The sequence below is a fragment of the Enhydra lutris genome, unplaced genomic scaffold, assembly GCF_002288905.1.
Source record: "Enhydra lutris kenyoni isolate GAN:26980312 unplaced genomic scaffold, ASM228890v2 scaffoldscaffold39, whole genome shotgun sequence".
Lineage (NCBI taxonomy): Eukaryota > Metazoa > Chordata > Mammalia > Carnivora > Mustelidae > Enhydra > Enhydra lutris.
The window spans coordinates 23,764,785-23,791,484 of NW_019154123.1; the positions used below are offsets into that span (position 1 = coordinate 23,764,785).

Sequence of the window (26,700 nt, forward strand, 5' to 3'; positions counted from 1 at the left end):
GTACCTAGGATCATAACAGAAGTTAAGCATTATATTTAGCTTTGAGATTTATAGGAGATAAAACAAAGGGAACCAATGAGTTATATAATTCTCACAGTTAACAGAATTTTATCTGAAGGATTTTTTTCTTGTGCTGAATCCTAGGTTTTTTTAAAAATGTAGTTCTTTTATAAATAAGAAGATATACAACGAGTTCAACCACTGTTTTATGGGAAATAGTGAAGTACCCTTCAAATGACCATTTCCTTCTCTCCCCTTAATAAAGGCCCAGAGAACCCTTCTTATATTAGTAGAACAATATGAATTCCAGTAACAAATATGAGAAGTTGAAGTAATCCTGACAAGTTTTTGAGAATAATTATTGAAAATATTTATTTAGAAAACAACTTTAGTAGGAAAACAGCAAAAACAAAACAAATACCACATTTCATATAAGCAACAGAATGCCACGCTAAGGTTAGTTCCACAATAAAAGCCACACTAATTTGTATGTGTGGCCAGGAATGGTCATGTAGAAAAAGGAAAAGAGAACTGAAACAGTGGTAGAAGACAACTTTTTGCTTACTGCCCGCATATCTTATTTGGAGAGGAATCTCTGGAAAACCATGAGTTAGGATAGTTCTAGTCTACTAGTATGCCAGAGCCAGAACCAATATACTCTCCTGTGATAAAGGATTTGTGTCATTTCTCTGGGTAGCTCCCTAAGTGGGTTTGGTTCCACCAATGAATAAAGTTCCTAATTCTATACTAAACTCATCCTTTGGGACATCAATCTCATCTCCTGCTTCTTCCCCAAGCTTTTTCCACCAAGGTGCTTGTATATGCTTCAGGGTGGTGAGATGGGCCTGCTTGGCCTTGGCTGCCACAGGCCTGGATCTACTGAGGAAGAGCTCAGGTTCTTTCCCTTCTGCCTCCTTCAGACTTGGTGCCTCTGTAGTGAACACAAAATAAAAAGGTGAGTAGAAGAGCTCTGTACCATACATGTAGGAAGCTATAGAACTGGAACTCTGCTATAGTAGTCAGGGACAGGGTTTCAACTCTGAATCTATTATCATTGCTAGCTATAGATAGCATATGACTATTCACAAGTTGTAGGTGTGGCTGGCAGCAACTGTCCACCCCCCATAATGTGCTTAAAATAAAAAAAAGATGTGGTTTTTTTTTTTTTTCAGATAATTTAAAGAACATGAATTTTTAACATATAGCAGAACCCCACTGTGTATATGGGAAGCTCAGTTACAGCCACCTATCTATTGAAAAATACAAAACTTGAAATTACCATTATTTAGTACCATTACTAAATAGAGGACTCTGGCCTTCTCAACTCCATATATACTAAAAGTGTTTCACAGGTGGACTGAAGCACTGTGGCTTCATGGATGAGATCTCTCCCTAAATGTACCTGTGGTTGTGAGGAGTAGATTAACTTTTGCGAAAGCACTTCAGTAAAAATTATAAAGTGGCACAGTAACTACTGTCATCATCTACTTCTAAAATATGATCAAAAGCTTTTAAGACTACACAACAGAATCTGGCTAGTAGGGCTCAGCATCTTTACTGTTGTCTGAGTTGATACCTATGAAGGACAGCAAGGCTGGAAGAAGCAGTCAAAAGGTTATGGGATCTGCGTTATTTGAAAAAATCATGTGCTGGCATGTTCTGGATCAAGAAATTTCTGAAGACAAGAGATAGGCTAGTAAACCATTAAATGGTATTTTCCTTCTGAAGATTTTGGATGTCACAAAATCTTCCACAGGTGGTTCATTTTAGGAAACAAAAATGGAATGAGCACATACTCATTAACTGTTCAATGTTGGTGCTGATCTGAGCCATCAGAGCCTCCCTGTGCTGCTGGGCTCTCTCTTCTAGGGCCCTGCCCATAAGGTAGTGTTGCAGTTGTTCTTGAGCTTGGGAATGGAGCTCTCTGCTGGTCACATCTGACATCTGAGAGCTCTGGGAACAAAGACAAAAAAATTATCACAGAGCACACAAACATGTATCTGTTTTGCCCAACTATTTAGTTGAGATCCAAGAATGCTTAGCTGTCTCTCATCCTATCCGTTGAATCTCACAATTGATTTCTACCTTGTACTCTTGTGCAAGCATTAAATAGCCTTTTAAAAGCAGCTTTACATGAAAATTCAGGGGGTAGTTTCTTCCTGGTATGATCCTACACCTCACTTCCTCACACACTGGAATTCTGGGAGAAGAGTTAAGACTGAGAGATCATAGTGAAAGCTACGAATGGTTCAGTAAAGATACTGGCCTGGAACAGGAGTAACAAGGCCAATCTCTTGTTTCAGAACCCACCTGACAGGCTATGTTACTTTTTATCTCACCCCCACTCCTAAACTTATTTAAACCATAATGTTATGATTGCTTCTAGTTTCAGAGAACAAGGGACAGAATAGCCAAAGGACCATATTTCTTTGGCCACACAGCTACTTTAAAGGGAAATTAACTAGTTTAGACAAAAATAAGAAAATTTTAACTCTGAAACTGATAAAGCTTCTGACATCACAGCTTCTCAAATATTCCATGGCTCTGGTCTGGGACGGAGTCCCATTTCAGTTAACATCTTACTTTTCAGCCACAGAATCTTAAACAGCAGCACCTGAGTATGACTAAAGCAGTACTTCTTTTTTAAACAGGAGAATGCATCAAAATCATAAATAATGCATTTTAAAAAGAGAGAGCTCAAAGACCTAAATGTAGAAGATAAAACTATAAAACTCTTAGAAGAAAAGATAAGAGAAAAGCTTCATGACATTAGGTTTGGCCATCTCTTGAATATGACACTGAAGGCACAGATACAACAAAAGGAAAACAGACAAATTGAACTTCATTCAAAATTTTAAAAATTCTGTGCATCAAAGGATACTGTGAAAAAAAAAAGTATACTGTGAACAGAGTAAAAGGATAACACACAATGGGAAAAAATCTTTGCAAATCCCATATCTGAAAAAGATTAATATCCAGAATATATAGATAACTCCTAAAACTCAGTAATCAAAAAACCCAAACAACCTGATTAAAAAAAAAAAAAAAAAAAAAAAGAACTTTAATGGACATTTCTCCAAAGAAGGTAATATACTATATGTAAACTAAGTTGAATGTAAATTAAAAAAGAAGATATTCAAAAGGCTAATAAAAGATGCTCAAAATCACTAATCATTAGGGAAATACAAATCCATTCACAATGATATAACACTACACACCCCTTAGGATGTGAAAATAACAAAAGGCGAGGAGGTGGAGAAATTGGAACCCCTGTGCACTGCTTGTGGGAAAGTAAAGTGGTTCAGTGCTTTGGAAAATAGTATGGAGGCTCCTCAAAAAACCAGAAATAGAATTACTATATGATTTAGCAATTCCGCTTCTTGGTATATGGCCCCCAAAATTTGAACAGTGACATGAATAGATATTTGTATGTCCATATTCAAGGCAACATTATTCACAACAACCAAAAGGTGGAAGCAACCCAAGTGTCCCATCAATAGATGAATGGATAAACAAAATGGTGTATATACTTACAATGGAATTATCCAACCTTAAAAAATTCTAATGTATGATGTGGATGAACCTTGAGGACATCAGACTAAATGAAATAAGTCAGTCACAAAAGGATAAATAATGTCTGATTTCACTCATATGAGATACTCAGCATAGTCTACTTTATAAATACAGAAAAGAGAATAGCGGTTTCCTAGAGTTGGTGGGCGGGAAGAATGGGAAATTAGTGGTTAATGGGTATGAATTTCAGTTTTGCAAAGTGAAAAACGTTTTGAAGATGAGTGACGGTGATGGTTGCACACCAATGTAAATGAATTAAATTCTAGTGAACTACACACTTAAAATGATTAAAATAGTAATTTTTATGCTTTATATATTTTACAATTAAAATAAATAAATTCAAAGAACAGAACATGAGGCCACACCAAACTTACTGATTCAGAATTTCTTGATGTACGTGTGTGTGGCCTGAGTAAGTTTTTATAAAAGGGATTAGATTTATAACTCTAACATTTCTAAAGCAATACCATCTTCTCTATAGACCTTAGAAACCAATGATCCATTTGCTGGGAAAAAGGCCTTTCCCCCCACATTTAGGTTAAATAAATTTTTTTAACATATAGCTTTATTGAGGTAAAACTGAAACAGAATAAACTATAATTATCAAAACTGTACAACTTGATAAACTTTGACCTATGTAAACATTTGTGCAATTACCACAATCAGGATAATGAACATCTACCACCACCAGAAGTCTCACTGCCCTTTTATAATCCTTCAGTCCTCATCCTCCCATCTCCAAGCAACCACTGACTTTCTGTTACTCTATAGATTAGTTTACATTATAGTTCATATAAATTGAATAATACAAGTATATATTGCTTGGTTTCTTTCATGTAGCGTAATTACCTTGAGATTCATCTATGTTGCTGTGTGTTTCAATGATTCATTCCTTTATATTGTGGGTTAGTATTCCATTGCACGGATATACCACAACTTGTTTATCTATCTTTTGATGGATGCTTGGGTTATTTCTAGTTTTTGGCTATGAGCATTCATGTACAAATGCTTAGATGGACATGTATTTCTTTTCCTCATGGATAAATACTTAAGAGTGGGATAGCTGAATCACATGACAGATATATGCTTAACTTTTTAAGAAGCTGCCAAACTGTTTCCAAAGGGATTGCACTATTTTACATTCCCATCAGCAGTATATGAGAAAGCTACAGTTCCTCCACACACTTGCCAACCTTTGATATGGCCAACTTTTTAGACATCTTAACAGCTGGAGAAGGTTTTTACTGTGGTTTAAGTTTTTATTTCCTTTATTGACCAATGATGTATCTTTTCATGTATTTGCCACATCTTTCGGTGAAGCATATGTTCAAATCTTTTACTCATTAAAAAAATTGCTTTGCTTTATTTTCTTATTGCTGAGTTTTGAGAATTTGTTCTATATTCTGGATTCTAGTCCTTTACCAGATACATGCTTGGCAAATATATTTTCCCCAATATTTTTTTAATTGTATTACAGTGTCTTTTGAAGTTTAAAATTTTGATGAAATCCAATTTATCAATTTTTCATTTATAGATTATGCTATTGTTATATTTAATTTCTGCCCAAAGGCCATGATGTTCCTCTAATGTTTTCTTCTAAAATTTATAGATTATGCTATTGTTGTATTTTATTTCTGCCCAATCAAAGGTCATGATGTTTCTCTAATGTTTTCTTCTAAAAGTTTTATATAGTTTTAGATTTTCCATTGAAGTCTATGATCCATTTTAAGTTTTATATATAATGCAATATGGAGATCCCAGTTCGTTTTTTTTTTAACATATGGATATCCAGTTTCTCCACACATTAACTGTGTACCTCTGTCAATAATCAGTTGGCCATGTATGTGGGTTTACATTTGGATTTTTGTTTCATTGATATATTTGTTTAAATCTTCACATCAATATCACTGTTTTGCCTACTACAGCTGAATAGCTAATGAAATCAGGTAGCGGTAGCCTTCAATTTTGTTCTTTTTTGTAATCATTTTACCTTTTCTAGGTCCTTTGCATTTCCATACAAATTTTATACTCTGTGTCAATTTCTACTAAAAACAAACAAACAAAAAAAACTGCTGGGTATTTACCCCAAAGATATAAATGTAGTAATCCAAAGGGGCACCTGCAACCCAATGTTTATAGCGGCAATGTACACAATAGCCAAACTATGGAAAGAACCCAGATGTCCATCAACAGATGAATGGATAAAGAAGATGTGATGTATATACATACAACTGAATATTATGCAGCCATCAAAAAATGAAACCTTGCCATTTGCAATGACATGGATGGAACAGAGGGTATTATGCTAAGCAAAATAAATCAATCAGAGAAAGACAATTATCATGTGATCTCACTGATATGTGGAATTTGAGAAACAAGGCAGAGGATCATAGGGGAAAAGAGAAAAAGATGAAATAAGACAAAACCAGAGAGGAAGACAAAGCATAAGAGACTCTTAATCTCAGGAAATGAACTGAGGGTTGCTGGAGTGGAGGAGGGTGGAGGGGTGGGGTGGCTGGGTGATGGACACTGGGGAGGGTATGTGTTATAGTGACTGCTGTGTGTTGTGTAAGAGTGATGAACCACAGACCTGTACCCCTGAAACAAGTAATACATTATATGTTAATAATAATAAAAAAAGACAGAAAGAAAAAAAAAACCTGCTGGGATTTTGATTGTACTGGATGATATCTTGTCTTGTTCCCGATTTTAGGAAAGAAGCATCCAGTCTTTCATCATTGTCAGCTGTAGATATTTTTTTGACATGGAGGAAGTTTCCTTCTATTTCTACTTTGCTGAGATTTATTTGCATGTATTTATATGATATTGTTTTTCTTAGTCTGTTGATATGGTGAATTACATTAATTGATTTTCAAAGGTTAAAATAGTTCTGTATCCCTGAGATAAACCCATGATGTATTAACTTTTTAATATATTACTAATTCAACTTACTATAATTTTGTTTAAAATTCTTTCATCTATGCATGAAAAATATTATTCTGAAATTCTTTGCTTGTCATGTTTCTGGTTATGGTGTCAGAGTAATGCTGGTCTTATAAAATGAGCTGAGAAGTATTTCCTCTCCTTCAATTTGATAGATTTTATATAAAATTGGCATTATTTCCTCCTTAAATTCACCACAGAAGCCATCTAGTCCTGGAGTTTTTCCTGAGGAGAGGTTTTTAACAATTTGTTACCTTTGTAGATACGGGGCTATTCATTTTATCTTTTTCTTCTTGGGTAAGCTTAGGTAATTCTATCTTGAAAGGAATTTATTTCATGAGACGTATCAAGTTTATTGGCATATAAAGTTATTATAATATTCCCTTATTATCCTTGAACATCTGTAGTGTCTACAAGGAAGTCACCATTCTTATCCCTGACAGTGGTGATTTGTATCTCTTCTTTTTCCTGATTAGTCTGGCTACAGGTTTATCAATTTTATTGATCCTCTCAAATAGCTAAGTTTTACTAATTTTTCCTATTGTCTTTATTTCCTATTTTGTTAATTTTACTCTAATCTTTATTATTTCCTTTCTTCTATTTACTCTGGGTTTAACTTGTTCTTTTACTAATTACTTATCACCTGAGGTCTTTGATTTGAGCCTTCTTTTAATATAGATGTTCAGCAACATAAATTTCCCTCCCAATACTGCTTTAGGGAAATCCATAAGTTCTGAAATGTGCTTCTATTCAGTTTGAAATACTTTTAAATTTCTCCTTTTATTTCTTCTTTGATCCTTTAGTTATTTAGAATTATGTTGTTTAGTTTCCAAATATTTGGGGATGATATCTAGAGATCTTTCTGTAATTAATTTTAAACTTAATTTCATTACGGTCAGAGAACTTATTTGTATGATTTCAGTTTTTTTTAGTTTATTGACTTGTTTTATAGCACTGAACATGGTCTACCTTGATAAATATTATGTGTGCACATGAGAAAAATGCTTATTTTGTTGTCATTCCATGGAGTATTCTAAAAATGTCAGTCTGGTCAAGGTGTTTAATAGTGTCGTTCAAGTCTACTATATTCTTGTTGCCTTTCTGCCTACTTATTGCATAACCTGTTGAAAGATGGGTATTGGAATCTCCAACTATAACTGTGTTTTCTCTTTCATCATAATTCTATCAATTGTTGCTTCATGTATTTCATTGTGACAAAATATATATACAATTTGTCATGTTAACCATTCTTAAGTGTATTAAATACATTCAGTGACATTAAATTTTATTTTTTATAAACATATATTTTTATCCCCAGGGGTACAGGTCTGTGAATCGCCAGGTTTACATACTTCACAGCACTCATCATAGCACATACCCTCCCCAATGTCCATAATCCCACCCGCCCCAACCCCCCTCCCCCATTCAGTGACATTAATACATTAAATACATTAAATACATTCACATTGACATTAAAGTGATATTAAATACATTCACATTGTTGTGCAACCATTACTATGATCATCTCCAAAAATTTTTCATCTTTCCAAACTGAAGTTCCATACCATTTAAACACTAACTCCCCATTCTCCCACCCCAAGCTCCTGAAAACCACCGTTCTGTTTTCAGTCTCTATTCTAGGTACCTCATCTAAGTAGAATCATACAATATTTGTTCTTTTGTGTCTGGTTTATTTCCCTTAGCATAATGCCTTCGAGGTTCATCCATGTTGTCTTCATGTATTTTAAAGTTCTGTTATTAGGTGCATAAACATTTACGATTCTTATGTCCTTTTGATTGAACCCTTTATTGTTTATCAGAAATTGTTTTCTCTACTTCTGGTAACAGTCTGCTAATAGTAGTCTGACATCTACTTTGATATTAAAATAGTCATTCCAGAATTCTTTTCACTTATGTTTGTACATTTTGTTCTACACTTTATATTTCTTCATATTTAAAGTGTGCTTCTTGTAGTCAACATATAATCAAGTCTTAACTTTTTTATTTAATCTGACAATCTCTGCTTTTTAATTGGGGATATTCAGACCACTTACATTTATTATAATTATTGATAATGGTCCATCAATGGTCATATTTGTTTTTCATTTTCCCCATCACTTTCCTTAGATTTCCTCTTTTCTGCCTTCTCTTTGATTAATCAATTATATTTTATTATTCAATTTCATCTCATTTATAGGTTCATTACCTGTACCTTTTTTGTTTTTTAATTATATTGGTAGCTTTAGGATTCATAGTACACATTTTTAACTTATCAATCTATTTTCAAGTAATATCATCTCACTTCATATATAGAAAAAAATGTTTCTATAGTATACATCTAATTTCTCTCCCTCTGGCTTTTATACTATTGTAGCTAAGTTATTATTGTAGCTATATATGTTACAAACACCATTAAACATTGCTATTATTTTTGTTTCCAACAACAACCAAACTAAAATCAACTATTTTTGAAAATGAAGTTTAACTGAGATACAGCCACACATATTTGTTTACATATTCTCTAACTCTTTAAGCTACAACTACAGAGATGAGTGATTGCAATAAAGGTTATAACATCTACAAAACTGGAAATATTTACTCTCTATATGCATTACAGAACACTTGATGATATTTTGGTTTAAAGAATCAGTTATATTTTATAAAGATTCAAATGATGAGGAAAAAGCCATATATTTACCCATGTTGTTACCATATCTAGTGTTCTTAATTTGGGACATCCTGTGGCATCATTTTCCTAGTATCATTTTTGAGAAAAATCTTAAATCCTTTAATAGTTAAAGGATATAATATTTCTGGTAGTTTGAATATGCTGGTGACAGAGTAGTTCATCATTTGTTGTCCAAAAAAGTTATTTTGTCTTTGTTGTAAAATAATTTTTCAAGGTAAAGCACTCTGCATTGATAGATTTTTTTCCTTTCAAAATTTTAAAGATGTCTTCATACCTGCACTGTTCCTCCTGAGAAATTTATCATTTCTATCTCTGTCTTTACATAAAGTTTTTGTTTTTCTATTTTTAATATTTTTACTTTATTACTAATTTGAGGACTCTGATTATCATATGCCTTGGCACAGGGTTTTTTTCCATGTGCCTATGCCTTCATTGGACTTGGGGGTAAATTTATAGTTTGGAAAGTTTTGGGGCATTATTTTTTTTCCCCATCTTCTTCAGAAACTCCAATTATTCATTTATTTGGCCACTTGAAGTCTCATAGATCACAAATGTTCTTTTCAATTAAAAATTTTTTTTCTCTTTGTGTCTCATTTTATATCATATTACTATTATACCTTTGTATTAATATTTTATTCATCAATATCTAATCTGCTACTAATGATCTAGTGCATTTTTCATATCAAACACTGAAATTTTTATCTCTGGAAGTTTGATTTGGGTATTTTTGATTTGGGTATTTGATTTGATTTGATATTTTGATTTGGGTATTTTTAATATCTTCCACATCCCTACTTAAAACTTGAATATATAAACAATGTTCTTCTCTGTAATTCTAACATTTGTGTAGTATCTTCCTCATCATGGATCATGTCTTCCTGCCTCTATATATGCCTGTTAGTCTTTAATTAGCTGCAAGACACAGAAACTTTTACCTTGCTGAGTCTTTTTCTGGGATGTGGTTAAATTACATAATTTTTAAAAATCTTTTTGGCTCTTACTTTTATGATTTGTTTAAGCAGAATGCATCAGTCCACACTATTGACTTTCTACTACTAAGGCAAGACCTTCCTAAGTACTCTTCTGATGCCCTGTGAATTAAGTTTTTCCAGACTATGTGATGGGAGCATATGCTATTCTTGGACCTGTGTTGAACACCAGGCATTGTTCCCTCTTATCTTTGAAGATGACTGTTCCCTTGGTCTTAGATAGTTTTATACACATGTGCTAATCAGACTCCTGAAATATATTCAAGGGGAATATTCTGCAGATATCTGGGGTGCTCTTTGTAGATCTTTTCACTCTGTACTCTGTCCTATGAAATCTAGCTCCCTTGTTCTCAGATTCTGAGTTCTATATCCTCAGCACGGGGATCCCAAAGGCCTCCTCCCCTTCCCTCCTTCTTGTGCTGTGACCTAGAAACTCTCTCAGGGCAACAAGTGAGGGCCATCATAAGGAACACTTTGTTCCCTCTCAAGAACTACTAACCTTCTTTGTTTGATGTCCATGGTCTTAAAAGTTGTTGTTTCATGTATTTTATCTCTTTTGTTTCCCAGTTGTTTCAGGCAGAAAGTAAATCCAGCCCCTTTTACTCCATCTTCCCTCTCAGGAATTACTAACTTTCATCGTCTGATTTCCATGGTCTTAAAAACCATTGTTTCATGTATTTTATCTTTTTTTCCCCCAGTTGTTTCAGGCAGGAAGTAAAATTCAGTGTCTGTTACTCCATCTTGGCTAGAAGTAGAAGTCAGAACTTTTTTCTAGTCTATCTCTATGTGGTAGCCACAGATGGCCTGACTTAAAAGGGCAGGCTTGTCATCTTTTTCTTCACAGGCTTACATTAGTTTGTGGGTTTTAAATTCAGATTAGCAGGAGGGAAACATAGAAGGCCTTATTCAGGCCTCTTCAATTGGACCTTGTTGTTCAATTCTGCTCTGTGTTCCAGTGCTTATCTATCAGACACATGTTCAGCTATATATAAGGGTTTTTTCTGGGTTTTGGGGGGTTGTTTGTTTGCATAAAGCTCTCTAGTTTTGGGAGCTCTGCAAGAATGAAACAGTGATTTATAGGACTACCTAACATTACTCTCAAACTCTAACATTAGTCACCCAGAACCTTCAGATTTTGGAGACAGAGTCAGAAAGTGTATATGTGGGGAGGTGGGGCCAGGGAGGAGGCAGAAGAGAGAACCCAGAGACAAACAGTAGAAGTACAAGAAAATGGATGTGAAAAGTACCAAATGGCACTTTTATGAGTGGTTAGTTCAAATGAGGGCAGTAAGAATTCTGAATGGCTAAAATGTATAAACTCCCAACTTTACCCATAAAATTATTGAGGTGTGGAAGTGTGGAAAAAGCATCAAGAGAAAGTGGAGATAACTGGAAGAAATACAGGTTATTAAAATTAATGACAGGGTTGTGAGTTACGCTAAAAGCAGAAAGGAAAATGATTTTCAAAGACATTTAGGAGCATAAGATAAAAAACTCAGAAGAGAGGAGTGCCTGAGTGGTACAGTCAGTTATGCATACGACTCTTGATTTTGGCTCAGGTCATGATCTCAGGGTTGAGAGATCAAGCCCACGTAGGGCTCTGCACTCAGCAAGGAATCTGCTTCTCTCCCTCCCCCTCTGCCCACACCCCAATACTCTGCATGTACTCTATTAAACAGGTGAATAAATCCTAAAAAAAAAAAAAAAAAGAACTCAGAAGGGAGAAGCAAATAATACCTGATCTGTAGTACTGCGATCATAGAAAGTAAAAGATATGGACATTTCTATTGGGAGAAAGGTGTTAGCAGTATTACAGTGATAAAATCATAAGAGGCAAATAGTCAAATGTTTTATAATATTAGCTACTGGGATTTCACTAATGGTTTCATTAATAGCAGATGTCAATTCCCACATATACATTTCATGTGTTTGGGTATACACATTAACAATGAATATTTACTGATTGGAAGCTATATATACTTTTTATGGAAGTTTTAAAACAGTCAATAGTTTTACATACTATTGGAAAAAAGCAATGACCATGTCTTGCTGATACACTGTAGGAAATAACCAATTTGAAGCATTCTCCTTCCCTACTGACTATACTATGGCCCATAAAATTATAAAAGATTCCAAATCTCTTAACTCTATGGTAAAGCCACTGTATTACTTTATATCAACAGAAACACACAAACACATGAATATTGTGCACTGGAAAAATATAACACTGATATCATGGCACAGAAGCCTACATACCGGATGTCTTCTGAGATAGTCATCCACTTTTTGCTTCAGTTCAACTCTGCGTACATCAGTGAGATCTTGAAGTCCTTGCCAGGGAGCAAACAGCTTCTTTTTCTTACGACACTTCTCTAGGAATTTAAGAGTCTGGGGCAAAAAGAAGTTTTGTGATTTTTCATTCCTGGCTAACAGAACTATTTTCTTCTACGACATATGGTAGCAACAACATTATAACAGTTGTTAACTCTGAGTGTGCACAGGGAGAAGGACGGGACTGTGACAGGAGTGAAGGAGAAGGAGGACAATGACTTTTTAATGATATTCTTTTGTAGTGTTTTAATATTTTACAAGGATATATTCATGTATTGTTTGTATGGAAAGCAAAAAAGAGGAAAAAAAGAGGAAATGAGTTCTTCTCTCAATTCTAGTTCCTTATAAACTGTATGATTTGGGGCATAGTATAGTAAGCAATAAAGAGAAAAAAACTGGAAATAAGTTCTTGTCTCAATATTTGTCTCTTATAAACTGTGTATGATTTTGGGTGAGTCACTTGATCTCCACAGGATGGATTCCTATGTCTAGAGAAAACACAGACCGCAATTCTACTTAGATTAGAAAAATGTGAGGATCCAAGGGACAGTATGTAAGAAAAAGCTTAGTAAATGAGAAGATATTATAAAATTGAAAAGTATGGGCAATTGATGAATGTAGTTTCTGATAGTTCTTCCTCATGTCTTTCAGAAAGAACTCCTAATAAAAGAAGTCTTGAAACAGGCAAGATTTGGAGAAAATTTGAAATTATTCTGCCAATTGTTTTTCACTCTTTTCCCTTCCTTATAATTTTTATTTTCATCAAAGTCATATTTCACATCACTTTAAGGAAGAGGTTGGAAAATTATGGTCCACAACCAAATTCAACCTGCTGCCTATTTTTATATGGCTTGAGTGTTAAGAATGATTTTTTACTTTTATATGGTTAAAAAGTTCAAAAAGGAAATGAATATACTGTGACATGTGAAAATTATATGAAATTCAAAATTCAGTGTCTACAAATAACATATTATTAACATTTCATACTTGTGTATTGCCTAGTTTCCTTTGTGCGACAACCATAGAGCTGAAGAGTTTCAATAGACTACATGGCTCACAAAGTGTAAAATATTTTACTATATAGCACTTTCCAGAAAAAAATTCATTGATGTAATTCTACTGTTTAAAGTGTCAGTTTTTTGGGGCCCCTGGGTGGCTCAGTCGGTTGAGCGGCTGCCTTCAACTCGGGTCATGATTTCAGAGTCCTGGGATCGAGTCCCACATCGGGCTCCCTGTTCAGCGGGAAGCCTGCTTCTCCCTCTCCCACTCCCCCTGCTTGTGTTCCCTCTCTCAGTGTCTCTCTCTCTCTGTGTCAAATAAATATGTAAAATCTTAAAAAAAATTTAAAATAAAATAAAGTGTCAGTTTTTTAAGTATTACCAAAAAACCCCAGAGTTCTCTGCCCCCTCCCTCAAAGACAACAACTTTAACTCTTTCAGGTTTTTCTTTTGATGTTTCTGTCCATCTACTTTTCTGTCATTTTTCAGGTATATGTATTATCTATTGACTTTCTTGTATGAAGAAAGTTATACAAGACTCTCTTTCACTGCATGCCCTCCCACATACTTTCTGTATCCCCAAACATCCAATATTATTACAAATTTAGTTAAATCAATGTTCAGTGTTTACATAATTATGACTACATACAGGCCATTCAATTTTGAACCATATAGCATATGATTTACATTTCCTTTCTTGCACATTTTTTATTTTCTCTAAGACTGTTGTTTTCCTGTGCTTACTTTTCTATGCACTTATCACTGATTATGTATCTAAACTGTCCTAATGCTTAATACATTAAAATATATCAGGCATTCTATCAAATTTATTTTCTTAAACATACATCTTCTGGAGCATTCTGGCCTGCTCAAATCTGGACTGACTCTTTTTTTTTTTTTAAAGATTTTTATTTTTTTAATTTTTTTTATTTATTTGACAGACAGTGATTACAAGTAGGCAGAGAGGCAGACAGATAGAGAGGTGGAAGCAGGCTCCCTGCTGAGCAGAGAGCCCGATGTGGGGCCCGATCTCAGGACACTGGGATCATGACCTGCACCGAAGGCAGAGACTTTAACCCACTGAGCCACTCAGGCACCCCTGGACTGACTCTTCTTTATGCCTGATGCATAAGTATCATCCTGAGATCCCTATTCACCAACATTTAGGTGACCACTTTTCATCTTTCCTTTGCATTTTCTTATATTCCACATTGTCCTTTTTTCTTGGGTTACTTTTTCTTTTTAAAGACTTTGTGACGCATGAAAATGTCTTTAGTCTACCCTTACCTTAAACCAATAGTGTGGTTGCATATAGAATTCTAGTTGGAAATCATTTTCCCTCAAATACGTAACAGCCTTACCCCAATACATTTTAGCTTCCAATATTGCTATTGAGAAGTATATGTGTCACCAGTGTATTTCATAGTAATGTAAAATAAATGTGGGTGTGTTTCTATCCTTACATTAATCATTTAGCCAGTCCTTTTAACCTAAAACTCAGAGCATTCAGTTCTGGGAAATCTTGAATTAATTGATTTCCTCTCAGGGTTTTTTCTGTTCCTTGTCTCAAATGTTTGAATGTTTGACCTCCTGGACTGGTTATCTTTTCTTTTTGCCCTGCTCTCTGGATTTCCCAAACTTTTCCCCCCTAGTTCTTTTATTACGTCTTTCATTCTTTTCTTCTGCCAATGTTTATTCTATTTGTTCCCTTTTATATAGCATCTTGGTTTTGTTTCATGCATTATCCTCTCTTAGTTCTGAGGAAATAATAGATTTTGTAAAAAGTTTTCTCACCCCTGCAGTGTTTCTATTTCCACCAAGTAGTTTTATTCTGTTTCTTCTGGGCTCAGCTTTTCTCAGATATCCAATGATACTTTGAGCTAATATTTAAAAGTAAGCTCTAAGGTATTTAGAAATTCTGGGCAGGTGGGTAAGGTTTTTTCTACAATACTTCAATATAGAACTATTGAACTGAATTGTTTCTTTGAAGTACCCCATTGTGAGTGTACTTGTAACATTCTTCTCAGATTTCTCAAAGAAAATACTCTCAACCTCCTGTTTGCAGGAGATAAGCCTAGCTGACAGCACACTGGGACCTATGGGGCCAGGGGTGTGCAATAACAGGGCTGGAGGTCTTCTCACTAAGTTTATAAAATTTCCCTAATACCCCTATTTTAGTATGTTACTAGAGCCTTCAACTATGCTTGCATCTTCCTGGTGAGAGACCCTCTCCTTTCCTCGCATTCTTCCCTTTACTTGATTCTTCTTCCTTGCTTCTCTTTCTCTCTCTCCTCTACCTCCTGTTTTTAGCACCACCTTTGGCTTATCACGCTATGCTGGGAACTTCAGAATTAAGGTACCAGAACAGAGGAATCTTTGTCGCTGTATCAAAGAAGCCCACCTGGGCCTTTCAGAAGTCTCTAAAATTATATTCCTCTCCCCGTTTTTTATTTTCTTAACTGTTAATGGTTTGTTTTACTAAGTGTTTTTGTGGTCTATGATGGATATGTATAATAATGTGATAATACTTTTCTGCTATAATCAAGTAGCAAGAATTGCCATCATTCTGGCCCTAGAGACCAGACACCAGCAACAATCACCTTCCCTCTGACCTTAAGAGATGAGAAAGTAAGAGAAGAAAATCCTAAAGCGTTAAAAGGGAAAATGCAGCCAATTCTTCAAATCTAATTTCAACACTATGCCACTACAGAGAACTCCAAATTGTCTATGCTAAGGATGTATAATTTGAAATTAGCAAGTTTACACAGGGTTTTTTTTTTTTTTCAATTTCTAGCTACATGAGAATAAAATGCCTCGGCTTTTGCACAAAATAAGGGAGGGAGAAAGGTAAACAACAGTTTTTGTCTTTGTTCCAGTTCCAGTTTCCTGCCAAAAATACTAAAAACCAGTTCCTTCTAAGGGACAAGTTCAATAAAATGATATTCCTACTACTTTCAGTGAAACTAATGAATTATTCCTTTTTCTTTCTCACCAAGATCAACTGCAGTGCAAAAAAGAAATATAATGGAAGTCACATGTGTAATTTTAAATTTCCTAGTAGCCATATAAAAAAGGCAAAACCAGGTGAAATTAATATTTTGCATATATACTGGGTTAGGTAAATATATTAAAACTCAATATATATAAATACATGTAAATTATTCAACATGTAGTCAATGTAAAAATTAATAATAAAGTATTCCATACTCCCATATTAAGTCTTCAAAATGTGGTGGGCATTTCACACTTACAGCACATTTCAATTTTGACTAGCTACATGTCAAGTACTCAAGTAGTCACATACAGTTAGTGGGTACTGTATTGGACACAGTCTATATGCAGGTCTGTATTGGACACAGTCTATATGCAGGTCTATAGTATGTCTTAGAAAAGGATGCTTCAAATGTAGGAAAATGTGTCATTTACTGACCACTGATTGCCTTATTCCAATTTTTTCTACTATTTTCATTTTTCTTCCCTCTCTATACTTCATTAATTTTTCTTTCTCTTTTCCCTCTTTGAAAGGAATCTTCTTCTTACCTTTCTACTTTTGGCTAGCTTTGCTTTGACTTCACCATTATTTTTATTTATTTTATTTTTTTTTAAAGATTTTATTTATTTATTTGACAGACAGAGATCACAAGTAGGCAGAGAGGCAGGCAGAGAGAGAGAGGAAGGGAAACAGTCTCCCTGCTGAGCAGAGAACCTGATGCGGGGCTCGATCCCAGGACCCCGAGACCATGACCTGAGCCGAAGGCAGAGGCTTAACCCACTGAGCCACCCAGGCGCCCCGACTTCACCATTATTTTTAGCAGTGAGTTGCAAAGACTAAAAACATGACCTTGACCCATCCCTTTTTGTACTTAAAATGGTGACCCATTTTCCTTTTGGGTAGGAGAGAGATGAGACAGATGTGACTAATCTTTTTCCTCTTATGCCAAAGAAAAGTGTGAAAGCCAAAATAACTTTGCCTTCATGGCCTTAAGATATCCTCCTACAATGACCTCTGTGCTTGTTTAAGGAATGGTGGACAAACTGGGGTAACTCACTTGAGAGTAGAGGACCCTTTCATAAAATTTTGAGCTTATCTAAATTGGCAAGGTAGTAATTCCAATTTAAGAAATGTAGCCATGAACTCTGAATAACAACCTGAGGGTTTTGAAGGGGCGGGGGGTGGGAGGTTGGGGGAACAAGGTGGTGGGTATTAGGGAGGGCACGGATTGCATGGAGCACTAGGTGTGGTGCAAAAACAATGAATACTGTTAGGCTGAAAAGAAATAAAAAAAATTTAAAAAAGAAAAAGAAAAAAAAACAACATAGCCATGAGGTAAAGGTATTAGAAAGGACCCAAGGGTTCCTCTAAAAGAAGTATGTCCAACATTGGTATCCATGGGGTAATCCTTAGATGGCCCTGTTTAGCTGAGGGTAAAATGCAGGTATAGGTGTGGCTTGATGATGGTACAGGACTGTTTGTTGCACATATAGACTGACATCACCAGAAAAAACATGAGGAAGAAGGATGGAGCAGACAAATCTCTTCCTATTTCTGTAGTACTTACTTTATCCTATATTTTGAATGGCTTTTAATAATCTTTGTAAAATGTTAATCACAGAATTAACAAAGAGACTATTCAAAATCTATCACTGTGAAAAACTGAAATTAATCCAAAGTTCAACAATAAAGGACTTAAAATGCTATAGGACCTGAAATCCCAATATGAAAGTTAACAGGTATAAGTGAATAATAGATGGTCATTAAATGAAATAAGTAGCCTTGTGTGCTAAGCTTTTACAAGGCAATAAATATTACTAAATCCCAGAAAAATTATTAGGAACACCACTCTATAATTCAAGAATTATAGTGATCCAGGTACGGGCTTTGCAATTTACAAGTACTTTCTCATAAATTGGGTCATGACATTTACATAACAACTGAGTAAAAAGGTAGGGTAAACATCCAATCATACAACAAGCACACGCTGAGAGCTGACAACAATAGGTAAGACTAGTTCCTTATCCCTAAGGCAGTCACAGCCCAAGAAAGAAAGAAAAAAAAATTAACAAATAACTCTGCACTATGATAAATGATGTACAGGACTGAGTATCTAAATCAGTTAGTCCGGTGGTAAGGAGGTTCTTATTTTATAGAGAAAGAAACTAAGACTCAGAAAACCTAAGTGACTAGACCACAACTTTACAGCAGGTATATACAAGGTCAGGTTTGAATCCATGTTTTTGCCTTCTAATCCAGTAATCTTTTTACTACATTAGACTCACTGCTCTCTGAAGTATGACAGCTGCTTTATACTCCGTGAGAGATGGCCTCTGTTGGCGAAAATTTTTCCTTTCCCTGTACCCTCTCCAGTGTTTCTGGATAATCAATGCTGATTTCTCTTCTATTTCCCGATTATATTTTTCCACCTGACCTAAAGAGATGACAGACACTATTACAACATACTCAACTGCTATGCTTTTTCAAGTTCTGGAATCAGGATAATGATAATAACAATAATCTTTCGGTCTTTTTGTTTCTTTAAATACTGTTCATTAATTTCCCCAAGTTTATTATTTTACAATGGTTCTAAAATAGCAGAAACAAAAAACTCCAAAAGCTTTCCCAGATTATGCACGTTCTTTGGAGAAAAGATTCATATAATTTTTGTGGCAAAGGAATGAGAAAGGGTTAAAAATCCAATAGCAAGAATATTCAGAAAAAAGAATCACAAGCACATGGTTAGGAATTCAATCCATACCACCAGAGGAAAAGACAAGATGCATGTATGTTAACTACTGTGTACTTCCAAATTTCTCTTATGTCTACAGATGACTACAGGTGACTTTCTTTTTACTTTCTGGGAGGTACTGAATGTGAGAGAGAAAATTCTGGAATGTCTCACAGATGGGAAACTGAGTATATTGCTGGTGCTACTACCTGAGATGGGGAATTCAGGGAGAGGAAATGGGGGGTGGGTGGGTAATGACTAGTTTGGGGGATGCCTGTGGATATCTAAGTAAATCTACCCAATAGGGAGCTGGCTACAGAGCTGTGCTTTCCAACATAGTAGACACTAACTACAAATGGCTACTTTAATTTAAATAAAGTAAAATTAAAAACTCATGTGCTTGTGTGCACTAGCCACATTACAAGTACTCAATGGTCATGTCTAGCCAGTAGGAACCATATTTGACAGTGCAGATAAAGAACATTTCATTTTGTAAAAAGTGCTGGTTTAGGGGTGCCAGGTGGTTCAGTTGGTTAAGTGTCTGCCTTTGGCTGAGGTCATGATCCCAGGGTCTTGGGAAGCTCCATATTGGGCTCCCTGCTCACCAGGCAGTCTGCTTCTCCCTCTTCCTCTGTCCCTCCCTTCTACTAGTATGCTAATGTGTACTTTCTCTCTCTCAAATAAATAAATAAAATCTTAAAAGAAAAAAAGGAAGTGCTGGTTTAGAGCCTGGGAAGGTGAAGATGCAAACAAGATTTGAGTGTGTTAAGCACTCAGCTGGTAGGTGAAGCTATAGTTATGGATAGGATACTGGAGGAAGAGTAACATGAGAGAGGTCAAGATGGAACCCTGGGAAACATCTATATTTAAGGGAAAAAATGAGAAATAAGAGGTTAGGTAAGAACACTGAGGATGGGTGATAGGAGGGGAAGAGGAAGAACAAAAAAAAAAATCTTCAAACCATTCAGATTCCTAGACTATAATATTAATTTCAGCTTAGTGTATCAAAAGTGGCAAGATGTCACAAGGTTTATACTGGGGTATCAGTACAGATCTGATTCCAGAATGTAGCAATATTCTAACTCCTTCAGATCACAGGGATTCTTTATGTTTCTGAAAGCATATATTTCTATGTTTCACTAATTTATCTGAAAGATTAGAAAACTAGTGGAAAGACTGCTCATCATCAACTAATAGGCCTTAATAAAAAAAAACAGTAACTTTTTTTTTGACTCGAGATTTAATAACATTTACCTGAGAAGGGAGAAACAGGGAAAAGGTCCAAATTAAAAGAAAAAAATCATCAGGTAGTGGGAAATCTGGTTCATTAAAATACTTTAAGCATTTTTACACTTCTAAAATTGACATTGCCACTCACCTGGATGAACTATTTCAAGCATACGCAGCCGTAATTCTCGGGACAATCTCATGGCTCTTTGTCTTTGAAGCTGCAACTGTAATCTGCGGTGTTCTTCTTCTTTCTGCTTATTTATCTTTAGTAACATCTTGGTTCGTTTAGATCTGTGATAGAAACATTAAGTACCTCATATACAATTTTTTCATAAATGATATACCCACTCAAGAAGTATATGAAAAGATGTTTAACCTCACTAGTAATTATATACATGTGGACTTGTTACAACGGTAACAAGCTGAAAACAAACTGTATGCCCCACAATAGGGAAATGGATAAATAAATTATTGATTCATTCACTGGACAGGATTCTATGAACCATAAAAAATAAAAATTTCAAAAAATATTTAGCAAACTGGGAAAATACCCAAATCTAATGTCAAGTGACAATAAAATCAGGATATAGAAGACATCCAAAGTGTGTTAAAATACGTATCATGTACATAAAAAAATGGTCAAAAGTAATAAAATTTCAACAGTGATTTTCGTTGCATAGAATGATTATGATTTCTTTCTTCTTCATGTCTACCTATTTCTCAGTTATGGACTAATAACTATTAATTATTTCATAATTAGAACTAATTATGAAAATTTTCATGTGGCTACAAAAAATTATTTAACTGGCATTTGTATATTACCTACTCTTATTCAACAAAAATTTCTCCTTAGCCATTTCTACCTACTTCCTATATTACTATGTAAGGAGATCACAAGTATTAGTCTATAGTGAATATACTCAAAATGCTTTCAGATACCCACAGAAAAAGAAACCAAAAAGTAAGAAGAAAAGAGAGGAATACATTATTTATTTTAGTTCTATAGACTTAATTTGCTTGTGTCTCACTCAAGAGCATTTGCTCTCAGATTCTTTTTCCCGGAATTAAACTGCCAACAAATGAGGAACTTGGCCATATCTTTGCAGATAGATAGACTTCAAAATGGTACAGTTATAGAAAATATCTTTCTTACCCCATTACAGAAAGGTAGAGAAGACCTCAAAGTGTATGTGTTCCAAAAGGAGAAGAGGTTCTAGAGAGGATATAGGGCTAGCCATATAGTTTCTAAGTTTCTCTTCCTCTTCCAAAGAGTTGGAAATGAAGTAAGGGGCCTTTGTATTCTCAAAGAAGGCTGATGGAAACCTGCCTCTCCTATAGAACTTTCCCTGCAAAATTCTGGGTTGTATAGAGCACAAAGGTTAGGATGTTTTAACCTTTACCTACCTACAGAGGGTAAAACAGAACAGTTGTCCTAAAACAAAATCTCCTTTTAAATTACCTAATCGGTTATAGATTATAATGTCTAATATTGCATTATCATTATTTTAAATTTACAATTAATAAAAGAAACATAGTAATCATTGAAAGTGTATTGCTAAGACACAATCTGTCAGAAAACTGGGTCTGGGAAAATGCAGGCTATAAAATATGGCAAAAATTAAAGGACTATGGAGCATGCAGGCAGAAGTAAAATGCAAACAAATATAGTAGAATAGTGAGATTCAGAGATTGAAATGACTATAAATTATAAATGTGTGTGTTTCTGGAGTCACATGCTTTAATTTCATGTTTGAAAACATTTATTAGGAATTAATGTGATTTTGAATTAGAATGTTTCCCCCCCATTTAGGAATATTTTAGTTACTAGTAGTTAGGTACTCTGTAGTTCTAGTTAAAGAGTTTCTTTAATCACTACAAAATTAAAAGAGCATTCATTTAATGGTCTCTTTCTAAGAAAGACTAGGCATTTGACCATCTAGTATCTGTGGGCATTTCAGAAAAGGAAATGAGTGATCAGATGAATCTTTACCATCAAAGAGGGAGTTGACCAAACTATCTACTACCAAGACATCAGAAAGTCTCTAGGAATTCCTTTGTTGGAGAATAGTAAGTATGAACTGGGGAAGTACCATAGGAATTGACTACCAAAAGAGTTGACGGGCTCTATTCATTAACTCAACGAACATTTATCTGAGTGACTGTTGCCTGCTTGGTACTGTGACTCAGGGAAACAGAGAAGAAACATAGTCTGCTCTTCAGAAGCTCAATTTCAAGCAGAAGCTGAAGTGTAACAGAATATGTCACTCTGACATAAAGATTATTTTGAGCTGGAGGCAAATGACTATCCAAATGTAGAAAGAGCCTTCCCAGAGCTGTACTTATTGGACAAGAGCAGAAATGTCTCAGAAATGAAGACTGCCATAAATCTCCCTTCTCAAGGCCATGAAGAAGATGGAAAGTTGGTGCGAAGATGGACCTAGACAAATAACTCACAAATCCCATTAGTTTCCCAAATATATTTATTTTCCATAATTCCTGACTTTGGAAGTCAAAAATCCTTTTCTTTTTATCTGTCACTTCTTTACATATTTATTATTCTTTGTTAAGATGCTATAAAAGCCCAAGTTCTATCTAGTCATCTGAGGTACTCATCATGTGAGGTTTCTTCTGCATCATGTGCACTGCACACATTAATAAACCATTTGTGTTTTGTTAATTGTTTTTCCCCCCTTTTTTGTCAGTCTAATTTCCAGGGAGTGAACCTAAAATATGGTAGAGGGAAAACTTTTTTTCTGTCCCTACAAAATGAAACAAGAACAATTAAGACATCAAAATATCAGCCCTATGATAAAGGGAGGTAGTTGTGAGGTTTCCCAAAGGTAATTGGTATAGCTGTTAGACCTTGGTTGGCACATATCAGAAAATAAAGTTTCTGACCATAAAAAAATGATTCAGTAAAAAAGAAACCCCCAAGTGGTGAGAAGATGGGCAAAATGGGTGAAAGGGAGTGGGAAGTACAGACTTCTAGTTATATCATAAGCAAGTAATGGGGATGAAAGGTATAGCACAGGGAATACAGTATTGTAATAGCATTACATAGCGACAGTACAGTAGCTATATTTGTGGTGAGCATAGCACAAGTATAAAATCATCGAATCATTATGCTGTATACCTGAAACTAATGTAACCATACTTTGGGTTTAAAAAAAAAGGCAGCTCAAAAGGCATCTTAAGCATCATAAAAAATAAAAAAAGAAACCCCCAAGAAAGTGCATTAGTAAAGATGTGACTACACAAGAGTGCCTCTTGCTGGAATTTAAAAAGCTCTGATGAACCTGGGCCCATAATTATGAGTGGTGGGTAGTTCCTACCCACACTGCCCCCCCCCCAAAAAAAAACATGGGGGGGAAAAATTACTCTGAGATAACGACCTGACCACAAAAAGACAGAAATAACCTTTGCAGAAAGCCAAGTTATAAAGGAAACAAGAAAAATTTGCATAAACTATTTCAACTAGAAAAGGTGGTGAAGCCTGAGCAAACTTGAAATTTAAAAAAATAATGAATTAATAAAGAGAACCCGAAGGTTAAATCTATACTTCAATCTGCCCTAAAACTTCAAACTCAAAATACTGGAAAAAACAAACTAATTATAATGTGATATTTAAATAATTTTGGCTTCACAGCTAAAATTTAATGGAAGGGGCACCTGGGTGGCTCAGTGGGTTAAAGCCTCTGCCTTCGGCTCAAGTCATGATTCCAGGGTCGTGGGATTGAGCCCTGCATTTGGGTCTCTGCTCAGCAGGGAGTCTGCTTCCCCCCTTTCTCTCTGCCTACTCGTGATCTCTGTCTGTCAAATAAATAAATAAAATCTTTAAAAAAATTAATGGAAAATAATTTTAATGGAAATATTTATAACTGGACTGGTTTTGTTACATAAAGTAATGGAATTTCTAAATAGTGGAACATTAATTAGACTCCATAGATATACTTCTAAGTGGACAAAAATCTATAATCCTGGGATACTTTTAAATACAGATTTTAATATTACAAGACAAAGCAGACTGGCAAATTTGACAACTATAGTGAGACTAAACATTAAATGTCTGAATCCATGGTACAGGGGTACCTTTAAATGTAAAGATGACAGATAGCTGAGAATCATAGCAAGTAGAATCCGTTAAGTAATAAACACTCTACCTTCACCACAGAAGGCAGGGCTATACAAAGAACATCTCAGATTTTTTAAAAGAATAATATACATTGTGACTCTCTAAGTATTCATCATTTCCCAAATTTATTTGACCGAAGAAATCCTTTTAAAAATGTTTTTAAATAAATACATTGTAGGATACACAGTGAACTTTGAGCAATGCTGTAATGGATTATAACTGCCTCTCACAATTTATTTAACACATCTATTTGTCTAACTAGATTTGTAAACCCTCAAAGGCAAAAAACTTCCATATGCATTTTCCCCACTGTCATCTTTTCTAAGTTCCAAGTAATATGCTAAAAAAAAACCAAAACCCTTTATAATATTTTAATCTTGGGAGGCACACAGACAATTATCCCCATTAAATAGATGGGAAATTTAAGGCAGAGAGAGGTTAGGCATCTTGTCCCCAGTCATTCAGCCCAAAGTTGCTGAGGGGGGATACAAAATTTAGTCTGTTTAACTCTCCCAATACCCAGCATTGCCTCTGGCATATATTAGGCAATTGAAATATATCTTAAAAACGCTTGTTTTAAAAAACAAAACAAAAAAAACAACAAAACTCATGCCCCATATTAATAATCTAACTTCTCTAAAGGAAACTTTCATCAATGACTTAAATCTAAATTTTAGTTTACTATATTAAAATATATATTTTTTAAAGCTTTTATTTATTTATTTGACAGAGATCACAAGTAGGCAGAGAGGCAGGCAGAGAGAAAGGAGGAAGCAGGCTCCCTGCTGAGCAGAGAGCCCGATGTGGGGTTTGATCCCAAGGACTTGGGGTTTGATCCCAAGGACTCTGGGATCGTGACCTGAGCCGAAGGCAGAGGCTTTAACCCACTGAGCCACCCAGGCGCCCCTTAAAATATTTTTATAACTGAAAAATGCAGCTGCAGTTATTACAGTTATTAAAAGACTAGTTTTAGTTCTCTTAAAAAACTGACTTCTGGAATATGTAAGTTTCACTTTAGTGAACGAAAATTTAGCTTTAAGTCTAAGCCTGCAAGAAAAAAATCACCTCTGAGATAGCTCTATTTCATCCTAAATGACGAGGAGCTAAGTCATTTATTTGTGTGCATGTGTGTGTATATGTGTATGTTTTATTCTTTTCATTGCTCTAAGAATCTGTATGGGTCAGTCATATAAAAAATTGGGCAATGTCTTTAGTATTTCATTTTTGGTCCACTTCAAATAAATAAATGACAAACTGTGTTCTATCTAAATGACCATATCTATCCATCCCATACTTATTGATAAAACTCACGTGAACATACTAAAATCTCTATGAATTCATAATGTTTTACCATAATTTACGAACAATTAAGGCAATTTTTTTATTTTAAGGGTTAAATAATTGACTATCACTGCCTCTCTCTGTAGGCTTGGCCCACAAAAAAACTTTTATCAAGTGAATAGGACTGTGTATTTATTCCATCAGATTTTTGTCTTACATATGTCCTTTGCTTTGAAAGTACATCTAGTTATTGGAGTACTGGTATTCAGAAATGTGTTTTCAGAACAAGAATGAAAGCAGGAGTAAAAGAAACAGTCAGAGAAGCAAGTGGGTGGAACAAGAGGACCCTGAGTTCACCTCCTTCCCCAGACAAACAAGGCTTCAATTAAATAAGAGCAACTCTCTCTGGAAACAACCTAAAGATTAGTTATTCCGCAGCTAAAGATATAAAGAAAAAGCCACACTGAGAAGACCTCTCTCTGTAGGCTTGGCCCACAAAAAAACTTTTATCAAGTGAATAGGACTGTGTATTTATTCCATCAGATTTTTGTCTTACATATGTCCTTTGCTTTGAAAGTACATCTAGTTATTGGAGTACTGGTATTCAGAAATGTGTTTTCAGAACAAGAATGAAAGCAGGAGTAAAAGAAACAGTCAGAGAAGCAAGTGGGTGGAACAAGAGGACCCTGAGTTCACCTCCTTCCCCAGACAAACAAGGCTTCAATTAAATAAGAGCAACTCTCTCTGGAAACAACCTAAAGATTAGTTATTCCGCAGCTAAAGATATAAAGAAAAAGCCACACTGAGAAGA

At 35.0% G+C, this 26,700-nt stretch overlaps 1 protein-coding gene across 2 annotated transcripts in view; it reads right to left on the bottom strand.

Moving 5' to 3' along the window:
• Positions 1 to 353: 353 nt before the first annotated feature.
• The window catches only part of LOC111155015 (IQ motif containing B1), a 61,813-nt gene continuing 35,466 nt past the window's right edge, over positions 354 to 26,700 (bottom strand). For both annotated transcript variants that reach the window (XM_022515008.1, XM_022515009.1), the window contains exons 10-14: positions 20,625 to 20,767; positions 18,801 to 18,949; positions 12,451 to 12,582; positions 1,797 to 1,953; positions 354 to 931 (exon numbers count right to left, since the gene is read on the bottom strand). In XM_022515008.1, the coding sequence (XP_022370716.1) occupies positions 702 to 931; positions 1,797 to 1,953; positions 12,451 to 12,582; positions 18,801 to 18,949; positions 20,625 to 20,767 (811 nt within the window). In that variant the 3' untranslated portion in view covers positions 354 to 701. The remainder of the gene's footprint in view (positions 932 to 1,796; positions 1,954 to 12,450; positions 12,583 to 18,800; positions 18,950 to 20,624; positions 20,768 to 26,700) is intronic.